We start from the raw sequence: 24,008 nt of genomic DNA on the forward strand, positions 1-24,008 counted from the left end.
ACGTGGCTTTTATATTTTGGAAAGAATACCACGTTATCCGCGCAATGCAGAAACGACAACGGTGTGTTGTGTTGGTGGTAGATGAAACATCGAGTAATGTAAATAATGAATGTAAAATCATGAAACATCGAGTGATGTAAATAATGAATGTAAAATTAATTGATGTAAAAGTTAATAAAAAAGAAAAAGTTGATATTATAATTTCATTAATGTGTAGGTAGGGTAAGGGAAAATATTATAACCATTTCTTAAAAATAAGTTTTCCCCTTAACTTTAAAAAAATAGAAGAAAATACAGAAAAACATCATATCCTTTTCTGTGACATAATTTGCTATCTACTTTCAAACAGCAACAACAATGGAAGTTCTTGGTCTTTCATTTTCACCTTTAATCTCAACTCCAAAGAATCCAAAAACCAAACCCTATTACACTAACAACTTATTAGCCAAAACCCATATCTTAAAAACTTTATCTTTTCCATGTGAACCACTTAATCAGTTTCAGTCCAAATCCAATGTATGTGTAATAGTAATCCAATTTTTATCATTTTTTTTATAAAAGTTATTATTAGCATTTTGTATGAAATGGGTATTTATCTTGAATTATGTTTTTGTTGTTTTTTAGTGTAAATGGAGTGTGAGAGCACAAGCAGTTGATGAAGATTATGAGTTGAAGCAAGTTAAAGATATGGCTGCTGCTAGGAAGAGATGGGAAGCCTTGGTATATCTACTTTTTGTGTTACTTGAAATTAATCTTTTTATATTTTTAATTTCCAAATTTAGAAAGTTGTAAAATGGATAACCCACCCATTAGTAGTCGCCCGCCTTACCTATTCTGCGAACAACATAAGAGAAGGTAAATCACATATTACTATGGTTCAAGGGACATGGGGTGGAATTTGAACTAAGATTTTATGTTGTATGTCCCCTACCACTAGGCTATGATCGTCTTGACCGGATTTTGAAACTTGTTTGATGAATATATAGTTTGTTCTAAATCGAAAATGTATGTATATGTATTATGTATAGAAGTTAAAAAGGCGATTATCAACATTTAAAAAGAGATAATGACAAACAAATATTCACGAATGTAGAGATTTATAGTATTTGTATAATGTATTCAACATTTTGAAAATTTGGTAGAGTGGAACACATTCTACAGGTTGGGTTAAGTAAGTGCACCAAAATGTATACAGTTTGTCATGGTTTGCAGTTGTGTGTATCCAATTAGTAACCTGTCCATAGTTTGTATCAAACTGATCATTGCTATTGTTGTATCCCTGTTACCTCTTTCATTAGGCAACACATATTTTTGCTAATATGGCAACCATTTCAGATTTTCAGTTGCCACATTATCAAAACCGCTGGCACTTGAGCAGTTTACATGTTACAAGTTACAAGAGGCCGAATACATACGATAGTAAAACTTGGAAATTTGATATATTTCCGGTTTGAAAGATTGGTACACAAAATTTTAAAACATAACTAGCATAATACATTTTGGTGCACTTATGGTTTACAAGTTCAATTATCAAAGGAGAACACTTTTACAAGTAAATTGGGTTAAACTATATATGTTTGTGATAATACTATGACTTACGGAGTTACGGGTGTGTAAAAAAATATGTTGCATATATCAATACACTTGTAAAAGTATGTTTCTATTAAATGTCGTTATCAGTTTTACAATTTTTAAAAACATGTGTAAATATCATGATAAAGTTTTCAACTTGTTTATTGTAGGTGAGGGAGGAGAAAGTGAAACTTCTTACCCCAAAGGAAGCTGGATATGCAATTCAACTTTCTGGCAAAACCTTACTTGATGTTCGTCCATCTACAGAGCATGAAAAGGTGATTAGTATATGTACTTCGAGACGTATTATGATAGGTAGGGGAAAATATTCCCAGAACAACATTATTGTTTCACGAGTAAATGCATACGCAACAAGTATATCTAAGTTATTATTTCTTGAAACCTCGCACGGGTTAAAATGTTCTTGACAAGTTGCTGGCTTTTCTTTTGAAGGCATGGGTTAAAGGATCAACTTGGATCCCAATCTTTGATGTTGATTCTCAACTTGATGCTGGAAGTCTTTCAAGGAAGGTCACAAGTTACATGATGGGTATCATACTGTTCCTTATGCCTTTTGATATTTGAAATAAATGATTAACATAATCATATTATTAGAATATTGCAATATAACTTACTTTTGAGAAAATGTAAATTCAGCAAAAAATTACATAGTGAAAATAAATATTACCATCCCATTTATAGATTTGTATGCAAACAAAATATATAGTCAAGAGGCCACACTACTGATATATATCTAACTTTTCATATTAGACTTTACCCGACAGGTCTGCAACTAATTGTTTATTACATAATAAAAAGCCGAATAGTATTATGATAACAGCCATGTCTTAGGAATCATGAACTCTATAACACACCCTCTTAGCTCTACTACAAACCCTCTTCCAAAGAGATTTAACGACTTTTTGTCCTTTTTAGATTATCTAAAGCAATCTTCTATTCTGAGCAAACAATGTAATCTTGTAGAACCAAATGCATAGTACCAATATGTGAGCAAATATGAACTGTAGCATTTCCATGAAAACTTTCCAAAATGGGCCTTTTACCATTTGTAACAACCCATCACATACAAATGGAGGCGTAAGAAGTTTGACCATCTTATAAGTCTTAAGTTGTTAGCTACTAATAACTGGCACCATGGTTTTTAGTTAATCTTGGAGGCTATTGAAGTTGCTTTTAGCCTTTTAGGGTCAGGATGTTGCATCATTTATGTTTTGAGTATACCACAAAAGGTAGGAGCTCTAGTGAAGAAAGTTCAGTTAGTTTTTGAGATGTCTATTATCTAAATATCATGTATGATTGCAGGAGGTTGGTGGAGTGGTGTGCCTACGTTATCTTATGATAAGTATGTCAAGAATCATTCCCAACCATGAATTTAGTTGATGTGAGAAATATGATTCTTCACTTACAGTTATGCTTTTTAATAGCCAATTCGTAGCTAAAGTCACAGAGAAATTTCCGAAAGATACAGACCTTATTGTTGCATGCCAAAAGGGATTGAGGTAAATGTTTATAAAAAACTTAATGGGGCTTTCTTTTTTCTTTTGGCTTTTTGCAATGTACTTTTAACAAACAATATTGTTTATTCAGATCGTTAGCTGCCTGTGAACAGCTATATAATGCTGGTTATAGAAACCTTTTTTGGGTTCAAGGCGGTCTAGAGGCTGCGGAAGAAGAGGTACACACTTCTTTGAATAATAATTCTTTGACCTTAACGGTCAAAACTCAAAAGTAAAAAGTTTCAGAATCATAATTAAATTCATTATGAGTTCCCATTATTGATTTATATAGATAAGCAATATTAGTGTTCCTAACAACTATCAGCTATACAAGTCTTGGTTTTAGTAAGTAAGTAAGTAAGTTACGCCCAATGCTGTCTTCCACGGGTTTTGGGTCCCAATACCTCGACGGTGTATGGGGGAGGTTAAGATGTAGACAGCCTTACCCCTACCACGACTATGTAGAGAGGCTGCTTCCAGGTTCTATCTAAAGATAGAAAAGGACCTCCAGCCTTGCAAGGGATGAGGATAGAACCCATGACCTCTGTCTCCAGAGGTAAGGGTGTTAACCACTTGATACAAGTCTTGGTTTTAGGAGTTGTAATATTTGTGTTTTTTTAACTAGGGAGTAGTAATTCGAGTAAAAGGTTTGACCTCAAAAGTCAAATGTATCATCCGTTTTCTGTATATTGCAACATTACGTAGAAGCTTTATAGGCCCTTTATGAAAAGTGAAACTTTGTGAACCTTTTGCTAATGAACGAGTCGAGTCCCTTATTTATAAAGTTGAACAAACCAAACTTGTAATAATAAAATTATATGCTTGTAAAATGGGATCAATTGGGTCAACATTTTTAAAGTCCCAAAATGATGTGTTTTTTAATTTAGTTTAATGCAATTATATAACTTTCACAATAGAGTAAGTAAGAGGACAACACACAATGAGTTATGCTTATAAATTAATGAAAATAATAGAATTCGGTAGTCGTATAAGACACAATAGAATTCGGTAGTCGTATAAGACACAATAACTGTTTAAAACTTTAAATTAATGTTTCAATAAAATGTGTTTTTGGCTCAGTCTAATCGGTATCAAAATACATGTCTTGACTCATGAACCAACAGTACATCTTGCCACCTCTAACTTGTAGTCTATGCTCTGAAGAGGAGAACATGAACTGACAAGAGTAATCAAATCTTGTTTGGTGCAGGATCTCGAAAGAGAAGGTCCTCAGCCCTTTAAGTTTGCTGGAATTGGTGGGCTTTCTGAGTTCCTGGGGTAAGTATCAAATACCCTTTCGTCTTTCCAAATAATTTTTGAGTACATATTTTTCTTTCCTTGCTAGAAAATATATTACAAAATGAAAATTTTGATCGCATATTAGACCTTTTAATTGACTGCTTACTTTCTCTATTTTCTGATTTTGCAGTTGGACTGACCAGCAAAGAGCTCAAGCTGCAAAGGAGGGTTGGGGTTACCGACTAGTTTTTTCTGCTCGATTGGTAAGAGTTCTGAAGCTTTTACATCAACTGTACTTGTATATAGTCCAGAGGTGGCAAAATGAACTGGATAGGCAGGTTGGATCACAGGTCAATATGGGTAAACTTCTATGTAGGTCTGGCTGTGTTGACCCAAAAAACCTTTTGTCCAAGTTTGTGTTTAACTAGTGCGTAAAAACACTCAAGATGTTTCGTTTTTTTTAAAGATAATTAGAATATTTGTATAAAATGATTTAGGAGGTTTTATGTTTAAAAAAACTCTTCCGAAGACTTTGGATCCAAATCTCCAATTGACCTGTTTTCTTTTACTCAAAGTTTATTGCACATTTTCGATTGGTAGAGATATAACTTCTACCAGAAATTGACTAATTGGTAAAAAGGACCGATGCTGACATTGACAATTTAACCAATTCTGATTACTAGTTGGGGGTCGTTCTTGCTGCCGATGCACTGTTTATTGGGATTCAGCAAGTTGCTCGGTATCTTCAGGATATAAGGGGTAATTAGAGATCTAGTTTTGCTTGAAGAGTTCCCTAGAGATTATAGATGTCACAGGCTTCTTTCACCATTCTGCTGCTTCTCTGTTTGTGCATGATTTTCATGAGGTGATTATGCTGTTATTGCCTCATAAATTTTGCCACAAATATATGTGTATAAATGTATAATCTAGCATAACAGATGTCTTGGTATTAACTGTTTTTTCACTTAGCTTTTTGTTATCAAATTCTCTGTACGAATCAAGAATCAAGGGCTGAATGGGCCTATACCAAAACTGTTAAAAAAAAAAAAAGATTTTGTAATATATCTTTTCTGTTAGACAATATAAGCTCATCATCCAATTACCAATTATATTAAAACCAAAATCATTACCCCACCTCACTCACTCAAATTCTCTCTTTCTCTTCTTCTTTATCAGTATTAGCCACTAAATAAATAATTAAAAATCCAATTTCTGGGTTTTTTTTAACAAATAATAATAATAAAATAATAACTTTAATGAGTGAAGAAGAATCATTGAATATTCAGGTACATTCTTATCTTTTTCTTTCTTAGCATTAAACATAAATTTAAGTTTAATAATGGTTCTGTTTATAATAAATAATGTAATTTATTACATCATTTATTTGGTTCAATCTTTTACGATTACGTGATTAATCGGTGGAGACGAAGAATGATATCATCAATGTTTTTAAAAAGAAAAACTTGTGATTTATGATTTAATGGTGTAGAAAAATGGTTTTGATGATATTGATAGTGTAGTTATATTGGCTAGGTCCAAATAACGCTGCCCCATATTTTAGTATTATTGGGTTGAGAATATTTTTAGGTTTTTTTTTGTTGCTTAGTATCTGGACCTAAAATAATAACAATTAAAACTACTAATGCACCTAAAAAAACATCTATTCCCTTCTGTATGCAAATATGTTTGGTTTTATATTTACTGCTAAAAAGTTAAAATCTTTTGATGATAATCAAAAGTGTGTTGTAATAATATTGAAAAAGTCTTAAAACATGATGATACGTTCTTGATTTACACGTACAAAAAGTAGACTAAAAGATAATATTATAATAATTTAACTTTTTCAATTATAAGTTTTTTATTTTATTTTTGTCAAATAAGGTAGAAAGGTTTATGTTATTTACTTTAAAGAAAAACATTCAAAATTGATCTCGTTTAAAGCCATCAAAAAAGTTGGGCCAGTCATGGAGATGATAGTGTAAAAAACACAGAAGATGGTAGATCGGTGGAGAAGATTTGTGAGTAAAAGAGGGGCATATGAGTCTTTAGTATATCCTTGTCGAAAAGAGTTGATAGCTTCTATCATAAATCCATTACTGATCAAGTGGCTTCTATAAAATGGCATATAAAAGCCAAAAAGCCATAATCCCAAAAGTTTAACCAAACACTAATTAAGTGAGCTTATATTGTCTAATATAAGCCAAATAAGCTAAAAGTCGATCATGACAAAAAAGCTAGGATAAATACCCCTTAATACTAGACCATAACCCACTAAAAAAACTTAATTGAATAAGCTAAACAAAAATTCAGGAAAAACAAAAGAAGAAGAAGAAGCTGAAGTTTTATATTGTTCAATTAAATAAAAAGAAAAGACGGGTAAGTTCACTTCATGTTTATCTACATGCGTTGCTTGTCTTCAACATTTGAGGGAATGAATTAATAGCAGGTTTTCGAGAGTTTTGAGTTTCATTTTAAAGATTTGTGTAATTATGAACAGGAGTTGGATAGTATGTTTTCAAATAAAAAAAATGACATGTGGTTTGGAAAACTTTTTAGGTTTTTATTTAGAGCAATTTTCTACCTTTGGATTTGGGTAATGCAATTTATATCTCTGATATTGTCAAAGACGACATTAGGCACAACTTATTGTTGTTTTCAAATGCCATGTCTGTAACGAACTCAAAGAATTATACGAGTAATCTTATACTGACAAAAAAAATTCTAGCTAGCTGGCCTTTTTTATTTTCTTATATTTTAGACTTTTTTTTGAATTTTTTGTACGGATGGGACTATTTTCAACCTATTTGGTATAACTAGGAATTCCACTCCAAATATTTGTAAAAGTAGGAAGTCCGGTGTCTTAAACACCGAACTTTGCCACGTACATTGAAATCCGGTGTTGTAGACACCGAACTTGGTCTGGGTGGCACTCAGAAAGCATGTGCGGTCATGGAGTAACCGGACTACTGCCAAAAGTACAATAGGTCCGGTATTGTAGAAACCGGACTTATGTAATAAAAGCTGCAGATTCCCAAACAGTATTCAATAGTTATTTTCCAGCCTCACATCAAATCAATGAAGTCCGGTAGTGAAGAAGCCGCACTTCTGACATAGCTCGTCTACATGGCAGCTTGTGATTGGATATTTGTATTGCTATATGCATGCCCTTTTTATTTATATATACAAAGCTGTATACATGAACGAACTTCAAAAATTGTAGAGTAGTCCGGTTACTCCATGACCGCACAAGCTTTCTGAGTGCCATCTAGACCAAGTTTGGTGTCTACAACACCGGACTTCAACGTACGTGGTAAAGTTCGGTGTTTAAGACACCGAACTTCCTACTTTTAGAAATAATTGGAGTGAAATTCCTAGTTACACCAAATAGGTTGAAAATAGTCCCGTCTGAAAAAGATTATTTCTTTCCTAGATGGCTAGATTTGTTGTTATTATATATTTATATATTTTGTTTCTTAATTTATCTTGAAATAATCTTGTTATATTGTTCGGTGACTGCAGAGTTGTGTCTTGAAAGTGAACATTCATTGTGATGGTTGTAAACAAAAAGTGAGAGAAGTCCTTACAAATATTGTAGGTATTGTGCGTGTGTTTATTTTAACTTCAGTTTTTCATTTATATATAGTTTTTTGTAATTTGTAGTTGATTAAGTTTACACATATATATATAAACATATATAGGTGTGAATGATGTGAAAATAGAACCAGAACAAGGCAAAGAGATGGTGTCTGGGAATGTTGATAAACAAACATTAATAAAGAAACTATCAAAAAGTAGGAAACATGCAGAGATTTCGGGGGTTTCTCAAAAACAACTACAGATGAATGATTTAATAAAGAATATGCAGATTAATGGCGGTAAATCTCCCCGGAAAGGAGGTGGAAATAACCGGAAACAAGTGCAACAGCAAAAGGGTGATGCCGGTGGAGCTGGGCTGAAACACCTTCAACAACTTCAGCGGTTGAAAGGGTTTAAAGCTAAGAAGTTGCCTCCTGATCAGTTGAAGTTACCGAATTTTGGTGGTGGAGGTGGTGGGGGTGGGAAGGACGGGCAGAAGTCGGTGAAGTTTGATGTATCTGAGAGTGATGATAATGAGTTTGATGAGGAGGAGGATGATGAGTTTGATGATGATGATATTCTGATTAAGAAGCCGGGTGGTGGTGGAGGTTCGTCGATGGGTAATATGATAAATTCGCAGGTTATGAAAGGAGGTGGTGAACGCGGTAACATGAATGGAGGTAATCGTGGTGGTCAGAGTCATAATAAGTGCGGTGGTGGAGGCGGTAACATGAATGCTGGTGTACATGGGATGCAAAACATGATGGGTATGCGTGGTGGTGGAGGTGGTATGGGCCTACGGTTGAAGGACTTCCGACCGGTGGACCAATGGGTGCTGGTGGTGGTGACGACAATAATGGTTATTTCCATGGTGCTCCTAGTGGTCAAAATCATAATAAGTGTGGAGGTGTACGCGATAACATGAATGGTGGTGTATATGGGATGCAAAACATGATGCGTGGTGGTGGAGGTGGTATGGGGCGGATGGGTCATATGGGTGCCGTTGAAGGACTTTCGGCCGGTAGAACAATGGGCGGTGGTTGTGACGGCAATAATGGTTATTTCCCTGGTGCTCCTAGTGGTCAAAATCATAATAAGTGCGGTGGTGGACGCGGTAACATGAATGGTGGTGTACATGAGATGCAAAACATGATGAGTATGCATGGTGGTGGAGGTGGTATGGGGCCGATGGGTCATATGGGTGCCGTTGAAGGACTTTAGGCCGGTGGACCAATGGGTGGTGGTGGCGGTGGCAATAATGGTTATTTCCATGGTGCTAGACCCGAAGATATGGCAGGATATCCATACCATCAGCAACAATCAGCGCCGGCAATGATGAGCCAGCAACGAGCAGCAAATGGCAACGAACGGTTTCGGCCCATGATGTATGCTAGACAACCACCAGAGGTCAATTATATGCAGCAGCCAATCCAGCCATCGTATCCGCCAACTTACCCTTATCCTCAACCACCATATGGTGACTCACTCACGCACTATTTTAGTGATGAAAACACATCAACAAGTTGCAATATTATGTGAGGATACATGGTTAATTGCCCACAGTGGTTCTGTTAGTGTATACCAAACCAATACACAGTACACAAAAAAACAAGGCCATTTGTGTAAGCAAAATCGTTTCCTTTCTCAATCTTATCCCTTGATTTTACTAGCCGTCATCATCCTATGATCAGGAGGATTTTTAGGATATGTCATCTATCGGTTTTATGTTAGATTGCAATATTATGTAGAAGTTTTGTATTAGAACATTAAACCGTTGTGAACCTTTTTCTAATGAACAGGCCGGGTCGCCTTATCTGTAATATTTAATGAACCAAACTCGTAAAAATACAATTATTTGTTTGGAAAACATGGGATCAAACGATTTAAAGTCACCAAACGATGTGTTTTTTAATTTAATTTATATGCATATAATATAACTTTCACAATTGCGTAAGAGGACAACAAGCAAAGAGCTCAAGCTGCAAAGGGAGGTTGGGGTTGAACCAAAAAACCTTTTGTCCAAGTTTGTGAGTAACTAGTGCATAATAACACTGAAGATGTTTCGTTTTTTAAAAAGATATAATTAGACTTTTTTTATTATATAATTTAGGAGGTTTTATGCATTAAAAAAAAATCAAAATTCTTCCAATGACTTTCGACCCATTTAACCTGTTTTCGTTTACTCAAAGTTTATTGCACATTTTCGATTGGTAGGAGTGCTAGAGATAAACTTCTACCAGAAACTGACTAGTTGATAAAAAGGATCGATGCTGACATTGACGATTTAAACAATTTTAATTACTAGCTGGGGGTCGTTCTTGCTGCCGATGCACTGTTCATTGGGGTTCAACAAGTTGCTCGTTACCTTCAGGATATAAGGGGTATTGGGGTAATTAGAGATCCGTTTTTGCTTGAAGAGTTCCTTGGACTCCTGGAGATTATGGACGTCATGGGCTTCTTTTACCATTCTGCTACTTCTTTGTTTGTGGATGATTTTCATGAGGTGATTATACGACAATCGCCTCATAAATTTTGCCACGATATGAGTATAATCTAGCATGAGATGTGTTGATTCTAACTGTTTCTCATTTATCTTTTTGGTATTTATGTATAACATGAATCAAGTGTTAGACCTTAATTTATAGCCACAACGCATGAAATTTTTTGGCAGCTCCTTATGTACGGCAACTTTGACTAGTCTACCTAATTTGGGTTGATATGGGTCATTTTGTTATCTTCTACGGTAATATTGTGGTGTAATATTAGCTAAAATGAAACAAGTCTCACATCTCTACTTTCTCTCCATTGTACGTGAAAGCCTTCACCATTATATGGCAAGGTTTGTCTGATGTTGTATCCCGACCTAATTAGGCCATCTTCAATGGTAAATACAGTTTGCCCAAACATATCGGCTCAACACGTCAGCAAACTGTTCTAGCATACTAAATAATCCAACACACTGAAATTCAATTTGTCCATGTCACATTATCATTCATATTAAACTAAAACACATAATATTATACACATCAAAAAGCAATTGAATAAGTGAAATGGAATTTTGGGTCCACAAAAAGAAATATGCTCTTCAGCTCTTGGTATGCAAACTGAAGCAACAAATTAGAGAGCATATTGATGCTTGAATGATGGAGACCTACTGAAAGCACCAATATGCATACTAAGATGATTATCCATAATTAGAGATAGCCTAATGTTGGGAAGAAGAAAAAAGAGATAAAAAGGGCCTAATGGGCTGAAGTCAGTAGATCGTTAGGGACATGTCTAAACGAATCAAGATATATGGACGTATTATTATTATATCTTCATAATACGAAAACTGTTAAGGAAAAGATTATGTAATATATCTTTTCCCTAAATAAAATTACTTTTCCATGTTTGAAGTATACATACGCATATATTTACTTCAAGTAAAATCATATAAGAAGTTGGAATACCTACATACCGAAGCCTTATTTGAAGTTAATCATCATCATCATATCATCCAATTATATAAAAACCAAAATCATCCAATTTCTGGGTTTTTTTATTTAACAAATACTAATAAAAATCATGAGTGAAGAAGACTTACTGAAGATTCAGGTACGTTCTTATCTCTTTTTTTTTTCTTAGCATTAAACATAAATTAAAGTGGTTCTGTTCCTAATAAATAATGTAATTAATTGGGTTAATCATTTTTAAAGGTATCATGCTGGTCCGTTCTTACCTTTCTATGTCTGTATAAACCAAAAAAACTCCCTATCGTAGTATCCGACAATGTATAATTGAAGTAACTAGTACAGTAACCTAGTGCTTAAAAATATCGCCCTAGTTGGATGCCACATGGGCTTATGAATAACAGCAATGCTACACAATGACGGAACTTTAACTGTTGTATTAGAGGAGCTAAAATATGAAAGATTATTATTTAGAAGGTTAAAGCTATGTTTTTATTATATTTTACGAGCATGGTACCCGCGCAATGCAGCGGCGGTAACGGCGACAACGGTATAGTGGTATTGGTGACGCGTGGTGATGACATCGACAATTGGCGTCGAGTGGTGTAAGTTGATGTTAAGATAATAGAAATATTTTATAAGATAAGGACTTAAAATGTAAATTAGCAAGATAAAGATTTAGGATATAAATTAATTTATTAAGAGTAAATTTGGTAATTTATAAAAACTCTTCCATAATAGGGTGTTTATTAAAGCAGTTTAATAACTTCGCATGTAACTTTCTTGTAACCCTTTTTATTTTAAGGGAGGTGGATAATTTTTAATAAGGAGTATAAATAGTATAGTTTGTAAATTATTGTATAAATTTAGACAATATAAGACAAATTTTGGAAGGGTTAAAACCCCATTGGTCTCTATTAAGTTCCACCCTAATGTTATATTAAACAAACACATGAGCTAAAAACTAAACACTAATAAAATTATTTGTTTTTTTTACCTTCTTCTCTTCTTTTTTTTGTTATTGGTCAACTAGTTCACATAAGTTTGTAAAATTAGTTAGCAAAAAAATGTTTGTAACTAATTTATAATTGAGTTATTTGATGTCTTACTGCTCCATTAATTAAATTGAATATATACACATGATGAATACCTGGGTTTACATTCATGTGATTTCAATACCATTTCCATTCGTGTAATATATAGTTTTTTATAATTGATAGTTTTAGCTGTACATGATGGGATGGTGATATACCTTTTCCTGCTTACGTTCTTATTTTTTTCATCTTCTACTTTTTCTCTTAACCATTCACCTATCATTTGGTCCCCACTATTATTTAATCAACAACACAGAAACTAAACTAACTATATGTGTATCTTCATTGGAAACAAAACAAAGTAACATTATTTGGTCCCCACATATATGTTATCTTCGCTAGAAACAAAACAAATGGAATAAAAAGCAATCGGTTATCAGTTTAACCGATGGACACATCACCGACCTATCACCTCCATGCCCGTAACAGTTCATCGACTTTTCACCTTTTGTGTTCACATACTGTTACCAATGGTCTTATATATAAGAGTATAAGACCACCTTTAAGGCTTTAAGAGGTATGTGAAAAAAGTGGGTCACTTGATGTGACATGTAAATGAATGGTCTAAGGGTTATACATGAATAAAAGCTGAAAGAGGATAAGAGATATATTTCACTTAGATGAAAGAGAAGAGAAATAATGAGATTTATTTTCTTCCTTGGTTATATTGTGGAGTATTTTGATACAGAGATGAACAGTTATGAATAATCTAGTATTTTGATACACACGAAAAGTCAAAGACATGACTTGGAGTCCACTTGGAAGCCGACATGGTTAAAACACACACAAAACCATCACCACGTACGATATCTAATACCGGATAGTTGTTTTAGTACCATATTAGACCGATTTTACCCACCCTTAATCTAGGATAAGAGGAGTATAAGGTTTATACTTAAGAAAGTGAAAATGGACCAGTATGATACCTTTAAAAATGATTAGCCCTAATTTATTACATCATGTATTTGTTATTTTGTTGGGTGACTGCAGACTTGTGTCTTGAAAGTAAACATTCATTGTGATGGTTGTAAACAAAAAGTGAGAAAAGTCCTTACAAATATTAAAGGTATTGTGCCTGTGTTTATTTATATATATAGTTTTTTGTTATTTGTAGTTGATTAAATTTATCTTTACATAAACAAATATATATAGGTGTGCATGGTGTGAAAATAGAATCAGAACAAGGGAAAGTGTTGGTGTCTGGGAATGTTGATAAACAAATATTATTAAAGAAACTATCAAAAAGTGGGAAACACGCAGAGATTTGGGGGGTTTCTCAAAAACAAGTACAAATGAAGGATTTATCGAAGAATATGCAGATTGATGGCGGTAAATCTGGTGGTGGAGGTGATGGGGGAGAGAAAGATGGGAAGAAGTCGGTGAAGTTTGATGCCTCTGCGAGTGATGATGATGAGGAGGATGATTCGTTTAAGAAGCCTGGTGGTGGTGGTCCGCAGGTGGGTAATATGATGAGAAATCCGCAGTTTATGAAAGGAGGTGGTGGACGCGGTAACATGAATGGAGGTCATCCAAATCATGGTGGTGGTGGTTGTCAGAGTCATAATAGCTGCGGTGGTGGGAGCGGTGACATAAATGGTGGTGTACAAGGGATGCAAAACATGATGAGTATGTGTGGTGGTGGTGGACATGGTATGGGGCCGATGGGTCATATGGGTGCGGTTGAAGAACTTCCGGCCCGTGGACCAATGGGCGGCAATAATGGTTATTTCCATGCTGTTGGACCTGAAGCTATGACAGGAAATCCGTACTACCAGCAGCAAAGTGGTGGACGCGGTTATATGAATGGAGGTAATCAAAATCATTGTGGTGGTGGTGGTTGTCAGAGTCATAATAACTGTGGTGGTGGACGCGGTATCATGAGTGGTGGTGTACATGGGATGCAAAACATGATGAGTATGCGTGGTGGTGGTGGTGGAGGTGGTATGGGGTCGATGGGTCATATGGGTTCGGTTGAAGGACTTCCGACTCGTGGACCAATGGGCGGCAATAATGTTTATTTCCATGGTACTATGGCAGGAAATCCGTACTACCAGCAGCAATCAGTGGCTGCAATGATGAACCAGCAACAAACAGCAAACGGCAACCAACGGTTTCAGCCCATGATGTATGCTAGACAACCACCCGAAGTCAATTATATGCCGCAGCCAATCCAGCCATCGTATCCGTCTTACCCTTATCCTCAACCACCACATAATGACCCACTTACTAACTATTTTAGTGATGAAAACACATCATCAAGCTGCAATATTATGTGAGGATAAGTGGTTGCCCACAGTGGTTCTATTAGCGTTCTCATACCCAACCAATATACAGTATACAAAAGAAAACAAGGCCATTTGTGTAAACAAACTTGTTATCCCTTTTAATTCTATCCCTCGATTTTACTAATTGTCATCATATTATAATTAGGATGATTTTTAGGCGAACTATTTAGGACGATTAATCATTTTCCTTTTTTTTTTTTTGGAACAAGTGATTGTACAATATTGAGTTTGGCAAATTTGAAATTCAAGTAAAAGGTTTAACCTCAAAAGTTATACGTGTCATCTGTTTTATGTAGATTGCAACATTATGTAGAAACTCATGTGGGGCAACTTTGAACAGTCTGCTTGATTTGGGTTGATATGATTTAATTGTGTAATAGAATGAAGCAAGACTATGTAGAATGAATATTATTTATCAACATTTTTTACATTATTATTATTATTTTAGGATCAACTAAAAGGGAGGAACATCATTAGCATCACAGTATGAGGGAACAAACCAGGGCGTTAGATTGGAGTTGCAACAGCGAGAAGAGGAACGCTCTTGCAAACCGCAACCCCTGGGCATTCAGACATATCCAAATCCTCTGCTTTCTCTCCATTAGCCAATGCCCAGTCGAACTTGCATAATAGATTTGCTATCAAATTCTCATTTGTAGCCATTGCAAATGCAATCCCTGGGCAAATCCGCCTCCCAGCTCCAAAGGGTATCAACTCAAAATCATGCCCCTTGAAGTCAATACTCGAGCCCAAAAACCTCTCAGGCCGAAACTCTTCAGGTTCATCCCACAGTTTTGGGTCCCTTCCAATAGCCCAAACATTGGTCATGATTGTTGTTCCCTTTGCAATATCATACCCCATAACTTTAACATCTTTGGATGCCATATTTGGAACTAGCATAGGAAGCGGAGGATGGAGTCGAAGAGTCTCTTTAATCACGGCTTTTAGATATGTCATCTTTTGTAGATCATCTTCAGTCAGGATGGTTCTATCTTGTAAAACAGCTCTCACATCATTCTGAGTTTCCTTCATGATACTTGGGTTTCTAAGGAGCTCCGCCATCACCCATTCTAGTACAGTTGCAGTAGTGTCGGTCCCAGCAGTATACGCATCCAAAAGGAGAGCTTTGATATTAGTCGTGTCCCGTAAAATACCATACGCATCATCTTTTTGTATCTCGAGCACGATATCAACAAAATTGTCATGGTTAACATCATTTGGTGATCTAACTTGCCGTTTCTTCATATGCTCTTCGATTACTCCCTCTACAAATTCGTTAATATCTCTAACTATTCTTTCCACTTTAGAATCGAACCCATTAACACGATCCACCCATGCAAGCCATGGTATGAAGTTGCCTATCGTCATGGACCCCAAAACCACGAGAAAATCCTTCAGAAGTTGCTTGAACTTCTTTCCATTTGGCCCTTCACCGTATTTCCTCCCTAACACGACCCGACATGTCACATTATTGGTGTATGTCACAAACAAATCACTAAGGTTTAACACTTTGCCTTTTGAATCAATAATAGTTTTCAACAAAATTGTTGTTTCTTCTTCTCGAATTGAGTGAAAAATCCGCACCATTTTGGTGCTTAGAAGTTGGAGCACCATGATGCTTTTCAGCTGTCTCCAATGGTCCCCATAAGGGGATGCGGAGACAGTTTTACAATCGTATAGAAGTTTCTTACATAATTTGATTTCGGGCCGGCATGCAAATATGATGTCATGAGTTTTCAGAATCTCACGGGCCGCTTCAGAAGATGAGGCAATCACTGTCGGGACACTGCCTAAGTGGATGAGCATGAGCGGGCCATAACGTGTGGCTAACGAGCGGAAGAATTGGTGAGGGAGGGTGCCGAGTTGGTGGAGGTTCCCGATGACCGGTAGCCGAGGTGGCGATGGTGGTGGGTTTTTCGACTTTTTTAAAGGATAGAACTTCCATTGGATAAATAAAACAAGTATGAACAAAGTCCAAACAAACGGACTCCACACATAGCTTAGCATGGTAGGGATTTTGTGGCAAATACAACTACTACTTGTGTTGCTATCTATGTAGTCTACTGGTTAGAAGCTAACGCATATGATGCTTAATTTTTCTTTTTTCTAATTGTAATGATAGAACTATATACTCAAACACTAGAAGAATGAAGAAGTAGAACAAAGCCAAAATGCTAGAAAATTAATCAGAGGGGATCACCTCAATCTTTTTATGGTTGTTATATTAAGTCAAAATATCAGACTTTGTCTATATTGTCACGATTGTTTCTTCTCTATAGGTACTGAATGTTGACTATTTGAGGTGTAAAGATAATATCAGTTTGAAATATGTGGCTCTTAAACTTGGCTTTAAAAAGATAAATTGTTTACATATTATATACTTTTGATTGACTATTGATTATTTGAAGTGTAAGGATAATTTGGCAGAGTGGGGCTTTCAAAGTTTATATGAGCAAACAATGTCAAGGGGATTTCATAAGTCACCAAAATAAAAGTATACAATATTTAAATACATGTACAAGAAATAATGATAACCGTATCTACCAAACAAAGTTACCATAACCATATCTCTGACAATTGTGACTACATATAAGACATCGCTCAACCAGGTAGTTTTCGGGATTTAAAGTTCTAAACGAAATAGATCTTGTTATTGCTCTTACTGCAATGGTGGTGCAGGCTTAGCAAATGAAAATTCATCTTCATTTCTTGTTTCAGTTTCTTGCGTCGTGTGATCCAACTCGATTTCATTATCAGTGTGATAACCATCTCTCACGTCGATCAAGTGTCTAGTAGATGACTCGGGAGAGAGTGGTTCGGCTTCAAGATCTGACGCATCAGTGTCATCATGGTAAGCAGACCGTGTGGAGTGGCCTGTTGTCTTGAATCTGTGAAGCGCAACTCCTCCAGCTGCTGGATTTATGGTGGATGCCATTGAATGAACAGGGCTAGCAGTAAGACTGCTAGCATATGATCGAGCTGGGGACTTGCCACCCTTGCCTCCGTGTTTTTTCTTTACGGCCATCCGCCATTGCTTGAGTGCTTTGGCAGTTTGTTCATCAAAGATGGATTTTTTCAAGTTTGATCCCATCTATACATATACCATAATGTCAATTATGATTCTAGAATGATTGTGTTATGTATAATTCCAGACATTAAATTTAACTAATAACCTAATGATCCAAAAGTGACGCGAGAGATAAAGATACAGTAGATTATATATGTCTACATGTGCATTTGTATTATCTTCACTATGAAAAGAAAATAAACTTGCATCATAGCGCCATAAAAGTCTGGTTTGCTTTTTATTACAGAACTCTGTAAATACCCAAATTTCATTTCCTTTTTTTCTTGTGTAAAAGATACCAAATCACCATTATCTATCCCAAGTGAAGTTGCTATCATAGTTAGATAATGTGTGGGTTGTGTAAGGTTTGCTAGCAGGTCCAAAGGCGTAAATTTTCTGACATGTGAAGATCAGCAGGGTTGGATTGGGTTGGGTTGACCCATTAACAAAACATTTTGTGCATATCTTTTCTAAGTTAACAAAATATGTACTAAAAAGAGTACAATGTCTATATAGTCGCCAGATTCACATATCTGACCCTTTTTTTTTGTCATATACTCGGTATATATTTTTTTTATTTCCCAGATTCACATAAGCTGATCTACAAACTACAATATAATTATGGCAGATGCTTCAAGTCTTAAATAGAACTTATTCAAAGTAGAGAATACTAGTCTAAAATTACACTAAAACAAGCTCAACTTATTAGTCTAAAGCCAATATGGACAAAGAAAAATCATGAAATAGATGTCAAACCTGGGATAGAAGCGCATATAGCGGAAGTGTTATATAGCTGCATAAGATTAAAACTCCAACTCTACATGAAACACAAGCAGAAATCATTCCATCGGAAAATAGTCGAACTCCATGCTCAATAATGTGGCAAATTAATTAAGACTCACCCGATTACAAGTTTTAGGATCACAGTTTTCATATCATCATGGAAGCAAGAATTTATCTTATATTCATACTGTGAAAACACAAGAAACCAGTCTCATGTTAACAATGTTTCAAAACATATAGAAACCAAGAACACTGAATAAGAAATCAATATTAAAAACAGTTTATTTACCCAAATCCACAAGAAGTAAGTTATCTGGAAAGCATTCTGTGAGCACATAAGAACCAGTACAACAGCAGTTAGTGACATCGAAAAGAACAAATTTGTCAATTCCCCTAAATTTTACATATATATGGTTCCATTTGAGTTATGTTTTATCGGAACGGGGTAGAGTGTAAAAGAAAAATATGCATGCATAATGGTCAAAAAATGTAAGTTTAATTACCAACGAGGTGTATTAAGCTATTTAACATGCTAATATAAAGAATGAAGGAGATGGAGAGTGAGAGTGAGAGAGGGAGGGAGGGGGATGGAGAGAGAAAGAGTCTCAAAAGAGCATAGAAATCAAAGCAAAAGTTGTAGCTTAAAACTATAAGTGGAAAGGATAGTGAATCATGGTCAATTAAGTCTTACTCATATCTGGACCATCAGGTGCATGTGTGTTCTAGTTTATTGGGTTGTTTATGTGGAATATGTTTATCATTTAAATTAAGGTGATATATTTTTTTAAAAATTGATGGAGATTTAGTGGTTCGGGTAACTCTAACCCAACTGAAAAATTACCCATTTTTTACTTCTTACCCAACCCACCCATTTTGCGCTCTACTGGATTCCATCAAGTACCTGAAAAAGTACGAAATGTATAAGATGAAGCATTAGGCGCGGTTTTGAGAACCAAAAAAATTTATCAGATGCCTGCACGAGAGGGATCCCTTGGACAACTGCATGTCTTTCTGTGATTTCAAGAGCCATTTTTGTCAAAATGGCTTGAAGATGTGTTCCAACAGCTAGGATAATCTACAAAACAAAACTGATCACCAATCTATTCTTTGTAATCATATATTTTCAAAACCCAAAAACACTTACAACTAATGGAATTATGGATGCCCAAAGCATTGCATGCCATCCTGCAACAAAATACAAGGGGACTAAAATTCCTTCCAATCACTTATCAACGGGTCAAATGGGTTGAACATGTTGAAAGTTGTCCAACAAATAACTCAAAATCTAAATGCATACAGTCTCCTCAGTCAGGCTTGTAATAACTAACCGGGTGAAGTATTTTAAAATAAAGACTGAACTTAAAACAGGAATAGTGTTTGACGATCACTCCGACCTGACAAGACCTGTTTCGACCCAATCAGCAAGTTAGTCAACCTATCTGACTACTTCCAACTCTAGATAATATAGTATTTGGTAAGCTTGAGAAGTTGTGAAGGCACCGAATTAGCAGAATTTGAAGCAAGACACATGAAAGAAAATGCCAGCGTTGGCATTTTGAATGAAATGTTTACATTGCATGGTAGTGAAAAGAGTAGTAAACATCATGTGAAACGTTTAGGTAATACCATTACACGAGCAAACAAATAATACAAATTACAAAAAAGGTTATCTAATATGTGACAACAAAAACCATATCAGTTTGTGCTGAAAAAGTAACGGGTTAGAGATGGAAACCACTAATGACATACCATTAACGTTTAGAAGCAGAAAGATCACAAACGATGTCCACAGTACAGGGCTGAAAAAATTCCAAAACTTGAAACGTTAATGTGAAGATCGTCAGAATAGCTTGAAGAAAATGTTACTAGCAAACGTATTTTTACCTAACTCCCACAACAACTTGAAAATCGTCCTCTAATGACCTTTTGATGTACTTTTGGAAGTTGAATTTACTTCCTGGAGACAAATGAAGCTGAGAGGATCAAATAATTACTGAATTAGAGCAACTAATAATACACAGATATAATATTGGAAATAGAGAAGAAATAAAGGCTCACGTTAATGAATCCGTTCCGCAAGGTCATGTAATCAGACTTACTAACAGACCTGAAGAACTGACGGAAGAAGCATCCCTACATGAAAGAAGCTTGCATAAATGAAACAAATAGCATAAAACTATCATGTAGAAAATTCGATTAGATACGATTTAGAATTCTAATAGTTTCTGATATGTATATCTATCTAGTTTCTTAATATATATGAACATGCAATAACTTCTCCTTTAGAACTTACAATGTAAAAGAAGAATGGGATTCGAGTCCAAAAGCTGGTGTGTGCTCTCACAAAAGACGTCTCATGGGTAAGCCTGAATCGTGAAGGATCTGTATTTACCATCATGAATGAACACGTGAATTACATTACTGACCCCCAAATCTAAGATTTTTCAAATGTTTAAGGAATTGGGAATTTTTCCTCTTACAGAATTCCAATATTTTAGCACATTCTACATTTTGATTCCTTGACAAACATGGCAAAAGAAGTAGCATTCTTTGGAAAAGACTCAATTTCTGTCTAGAAGATTCATTCTAAATTGTGTATAATTCTTAGATTAATATTGTAATTATGAAGTTACCATAAGCAATATACCATTGGAGAATTCATAGTCATGGGTTGACGTCTCCTCTTCCCAACGCTTCCAGCCACGGGTCTGAGATATAAAGTCGCAGCAACAGAGTGTCATCTATCCAGTTTCAACATTTCACAAAGTCTGTCGCTTTCTTTTCAAACTAACTCATTACACAACTAATCCTGTTTGAATTCCCAATGGTAGCATATATATATATATATATATACTAAAACAGGTCATATTACTAGTAAAAGCAGCTTACTTTTAATCTCCCAAGAGCCATAGTAGCAGCACTGTACATAACGTGTAAAACGGCAAGAAAGAATATGAGTATGTGCAATTGATGCAACCCATCAACCGTTATCATCGGTACTTTCCCCTATCAAAATGTCAATAAAAGCATTCAAGATATTGTTTAGAATTTCCATTTCCATTATCATTAACAAAAAATACCTTGCTGCAGCTAGATTCAGATTTACCGGCTAAAGATCTACGTTCGTCGTACCATAGAAGCAACCGACGTTCTTCTTTCTTGTCATGATTTTGTCTCTTGGCACATGGCAACATGGTATCAGCAACACTAATGGGTATGCATATTTTTGCTATGTAGTATTGACTAAAAGTCAATATTAGTGAGATAAATCCCAGAACCATCAACTCTACACATTAAAATTCCATATGGAGTTAAAAAAAAAAAAAAAAAAAAAAAAAAAAACAGAAAAGAATAATAGGAATGTCGCTGAGCCTAAATTTGCCGATTAAAGTCAGTACCAGCTTTGACTTTTTCTAAAGCTTCAAATAATGCCCTCTTGTGCTTGTCTGTGAAAAACTGATACATCAAATAAATAAAAGTCAAAAATCCTATTTTTGGGGGTGAAGCAACCAATCACTAAAAGTCTAAAACTAACACTAACACTAACAAAGAAAGAAAGACATTCATGTTTATGTCCACTACAAAAACAAAACAAAAAACAAAACATATTGTGGAAGCAAAAGGAGATTTGGATGATATATATATATATATATTATATATAGATAGATAGATAGATATGCATAATACCAACCTTTCCAAGTTTATGAAGGATTTTTTCTAAAGCTATGGAGATGATAATGATGACAGCACAAATACCAGCAACAGCCCATGTTGGTGTTTGATCAAGTTCCCTTGTACCCTCACTTGTAGAGCCCCCACCTGCCATTCCTCACCTCAACCTCAACCTCAACCTCAAACTTCTTGATTAATTCCAGTACTTTTTTCTTAAAGTATATATATATATATATTATAATGTTTTTATATAAGTAAAAGAAGAGGAAAGAAGAGTATGGATGATATGCTTTTAATATATACATTAATAAAATTCTTGGTTTGGTTTGACTAATAATTGAGCATTTCTTGTTATTAAAAAGTTTTTAGTTGACTCTAATCTGGTCAGGTCAGAAATCAGACACAGTGTTTGTTAAAAAAAAGCGGCAGAAATCCTACCCTTTCCACTAAAAAAAGAAAGAAATGTAGGTAGACAAGAGACTGTTTCTTTTTCTTTTTTTTTTTTCTTTTTATCATGACTAGCGAACTCGGGTATTTTAATTTAAATTATAAAACGAAAAAATATGTCTGTAGTTTTTGTTATTAATATATTATAAATCGATATGGAGATAGTGAATTGAATAACACGAACTTTATAAATTAAAATAAATACTTTTAAAAGACAATTGTCTTTTATTTATTATAGAGATTGTCTCTAAAAGCTAAGATATTTACCACTTATTCAACCATGTTGCTTGAAATCCTATTCTTTCCAGTGTTTGTCAAATTGCTCAATCAACAAAAGGGGAATGATTAATCCTCCTAATTACATAGCCTAAAAATCCTCCTAATCATGAGATGATGACATGTAAAAAAATTAAAGGGAAATATTAGAAAAGAGAATTAGTAGATACCACATGTCACCCTCTTATAGTTTTAAGGGATTTTTAGACTAATTTTTAGGATAATTTATTATTTTTCTTAACAAAATACTTTGTATTAATAGAATATATATATATATATATTATATAGTCTACTTAGTTAATAAAATATTTTAAATTATTTTAAATAGTTTGTAGCTTATTCATGTTATCTATAATTTTTCTTCGATGTAAAAAAACCAAAACCATGCATTAATCCATTAAATCAAGAACAGGATAATCAAAATTGATGAAACACCTTTAAATATAAGCAATTCGGTGATCTACAATTATACAAGCTATCATTTCTATGTTTTAGATATTGAAATTATAATATTGTATGATTAACGACCCAAATCCAACCAAGGTAACCCATTGCTAAATTGAAATTATAATGTGTTTCAAACCCAACATCACATTTTATTTGGATCACCCAAATTCAACCCAGACAACCCGAACTCATGTAACCAAAACCCAAATAATTCGAATCGGTTTAGGTTATAAATTAAGTTGCTATTTATCAAAAACGAACAAACCAAACCGATCATCACCCCTATTTTGTTGCACTTTGCTTAAAACCAAGGACGGAGGCAACATGGGGCAGTGGGGTCACCTGCCCCCATTCCAATTTTAGTACAATGTAATTTTTCACAATTTAAATAGTATATTTGTAATTATTTTTTAAAAGTAATAAAAAATAAGTAGAAAATAAATATAAATGTTACCTTCGTTGTCATAAGCTTATTCTTTGAAAGTCATTGATTACTAAAACATTAATTTTGAGATAGATCTTTTCATTGGGAGAATAAAAAACTTGAGTTATTTTGAAATTTATTAGAAAGAATGAAGAAA

At 34.7% G+C, this 24,008-nt stretch overlaps 5 protein-coding genes across 5 annotated transcripts; 3 read left to right on the top strand and 2 right to left on the bottom strand.

Annotated features, from left to right (window-relative positions):
- The first annotated feature begins 294 nt into the window (after positions 1-294).
- On the top strand, positions 295-5,296 carry LOC122607648 (rhodanese-like domain-containing protein 11, chloroplastic). The gene is made up of 10 exons (XM_043780665.1): positions 295-516; positions 625-720; positions 1,743-1,850; positions 2,026-2,122; positions 2,896-2,935; positions 3,018-3,092; positions 3,181-3,268; positions 4,300-4,367; positions 4,519-4,591; positions 5,012-5,296. The coding sequence occupies exons 1-10, from the start codon at positions 358-360 to the stop codon at positions 5,093-5,095; spliced, it is 888 nt and encodes a 295-aa protein (XP_043636600.1). The 5' UTR covers positions 295-357; the 3' UTR covers positions 5,096-5,296.
- A 288-nt stretch (positions 5,297-5,584) lies between these two features.
- On the top strand, positions 5,585-9,125 carry LOC122608805 (heavy metal-associated isoprenylated plant protein 32-like). The gene is made up of 4 exons (XM_043781887.1): positions 5,585-5,614; positions 7,848-7,923; positions 8,027-8,671; positions 8,713-9,125. The coding sequence occupies exons 1-4, from the start codon at positions 5,585-5,587 to the stop codon at positions 9,123-9,125; spliced, it is 1,164 nt and encodes a 387-aa protein (XP_043637822.1).
- Positions 9,126-9,137: 12 nt separating this feature from the next.
- On the top strand, positions 9,138-14,978 carry LOC122608806 (heavy metal-associated isoprenylated plant protein 32-like). The gene is made up of 4 exons (XM_043781888.1): positions 9,138-9,311; positions 10,210-10,407; positions 13,441-13,516; positions 13,603-14,978. Exons 1-4 carry the CDS (start codon positions 9,138-9,140, stop codon positions 14,724-14,726), a joined length of 1,572 nt encoding a protein of 523 aa, XP_043637823.1. The 3' UTR covers positions 14,727-14,978.
- Positions 14,979-15,117: 139 nt separating this feature from the next.
- Positions 15,118-16,904, bottom strand: LOC122607116 (cytochrome P450 736A117-like). Its single transcript, XM_043780032.1, has one exon. It carries the CDS (start codon positions 16,740-16,742, stop codon positions 15,243-15,245), a length of 1,500 nt encoding a protein of 499 aa, XP_043635967.1. The 5' UTR covers positions 16,743-16,904; the 3' UTR covers positions 15,118-15,242.
- A 274-nt stretch (positions 16,905-17,178) lies between these two features.
- LOC122607903 (MLO-like protein 10) lies at positions 17,179-22,533 on the bottom strand. The gene is made up of 15 exons (XM_043780975.1): positions 22,277-22,533; positions 21,984-22,041; positions 21,666-21,871; positions 21,475-21,591; positions 21,233-21,293; positions 20,879-20,967; positions 20,644-20,718; positions 20,470-20,558; positions 20,335-20,384; positions 19,730-19,770; positions 19,487-19,660; positions 18,875-18,910; positions 18,705-18,772; positions 18,559-18,619; positions 17,179-17,826 (listed from the first exon to the last, which is right to left on the bottom strand). The coding sequence occupies exons 1-15, from the start codon at positions 22,409-22,411 to the stop codon at positions 17,395-17,397; spliced, it is 1,692 nt and encodes a 563-aa protein (XP_043636910.1). The 5' UTR covers positions 22,412-22,533; the 3' UTR covers positions 17,179-17,394.
- Positions 22,534-24,008: the final 1,475 nt, after the last annotated feature.

The sequence above is a fragment of the Erigeron canadensis genome, chromosome 7, assembly GCF_010389155.1.
Source record: "Erigeron canadensis isolate Cc75 chromosome 7, C_canadensis_v1, whole genome shotgun sequence".
Taxonomy (NCBI): Eukaryota; Viridiplantae; Streptophyta; class Magnoliopsida; order Asterales; family Asteraceae; genus Erigeron; species Erigeron canadensis.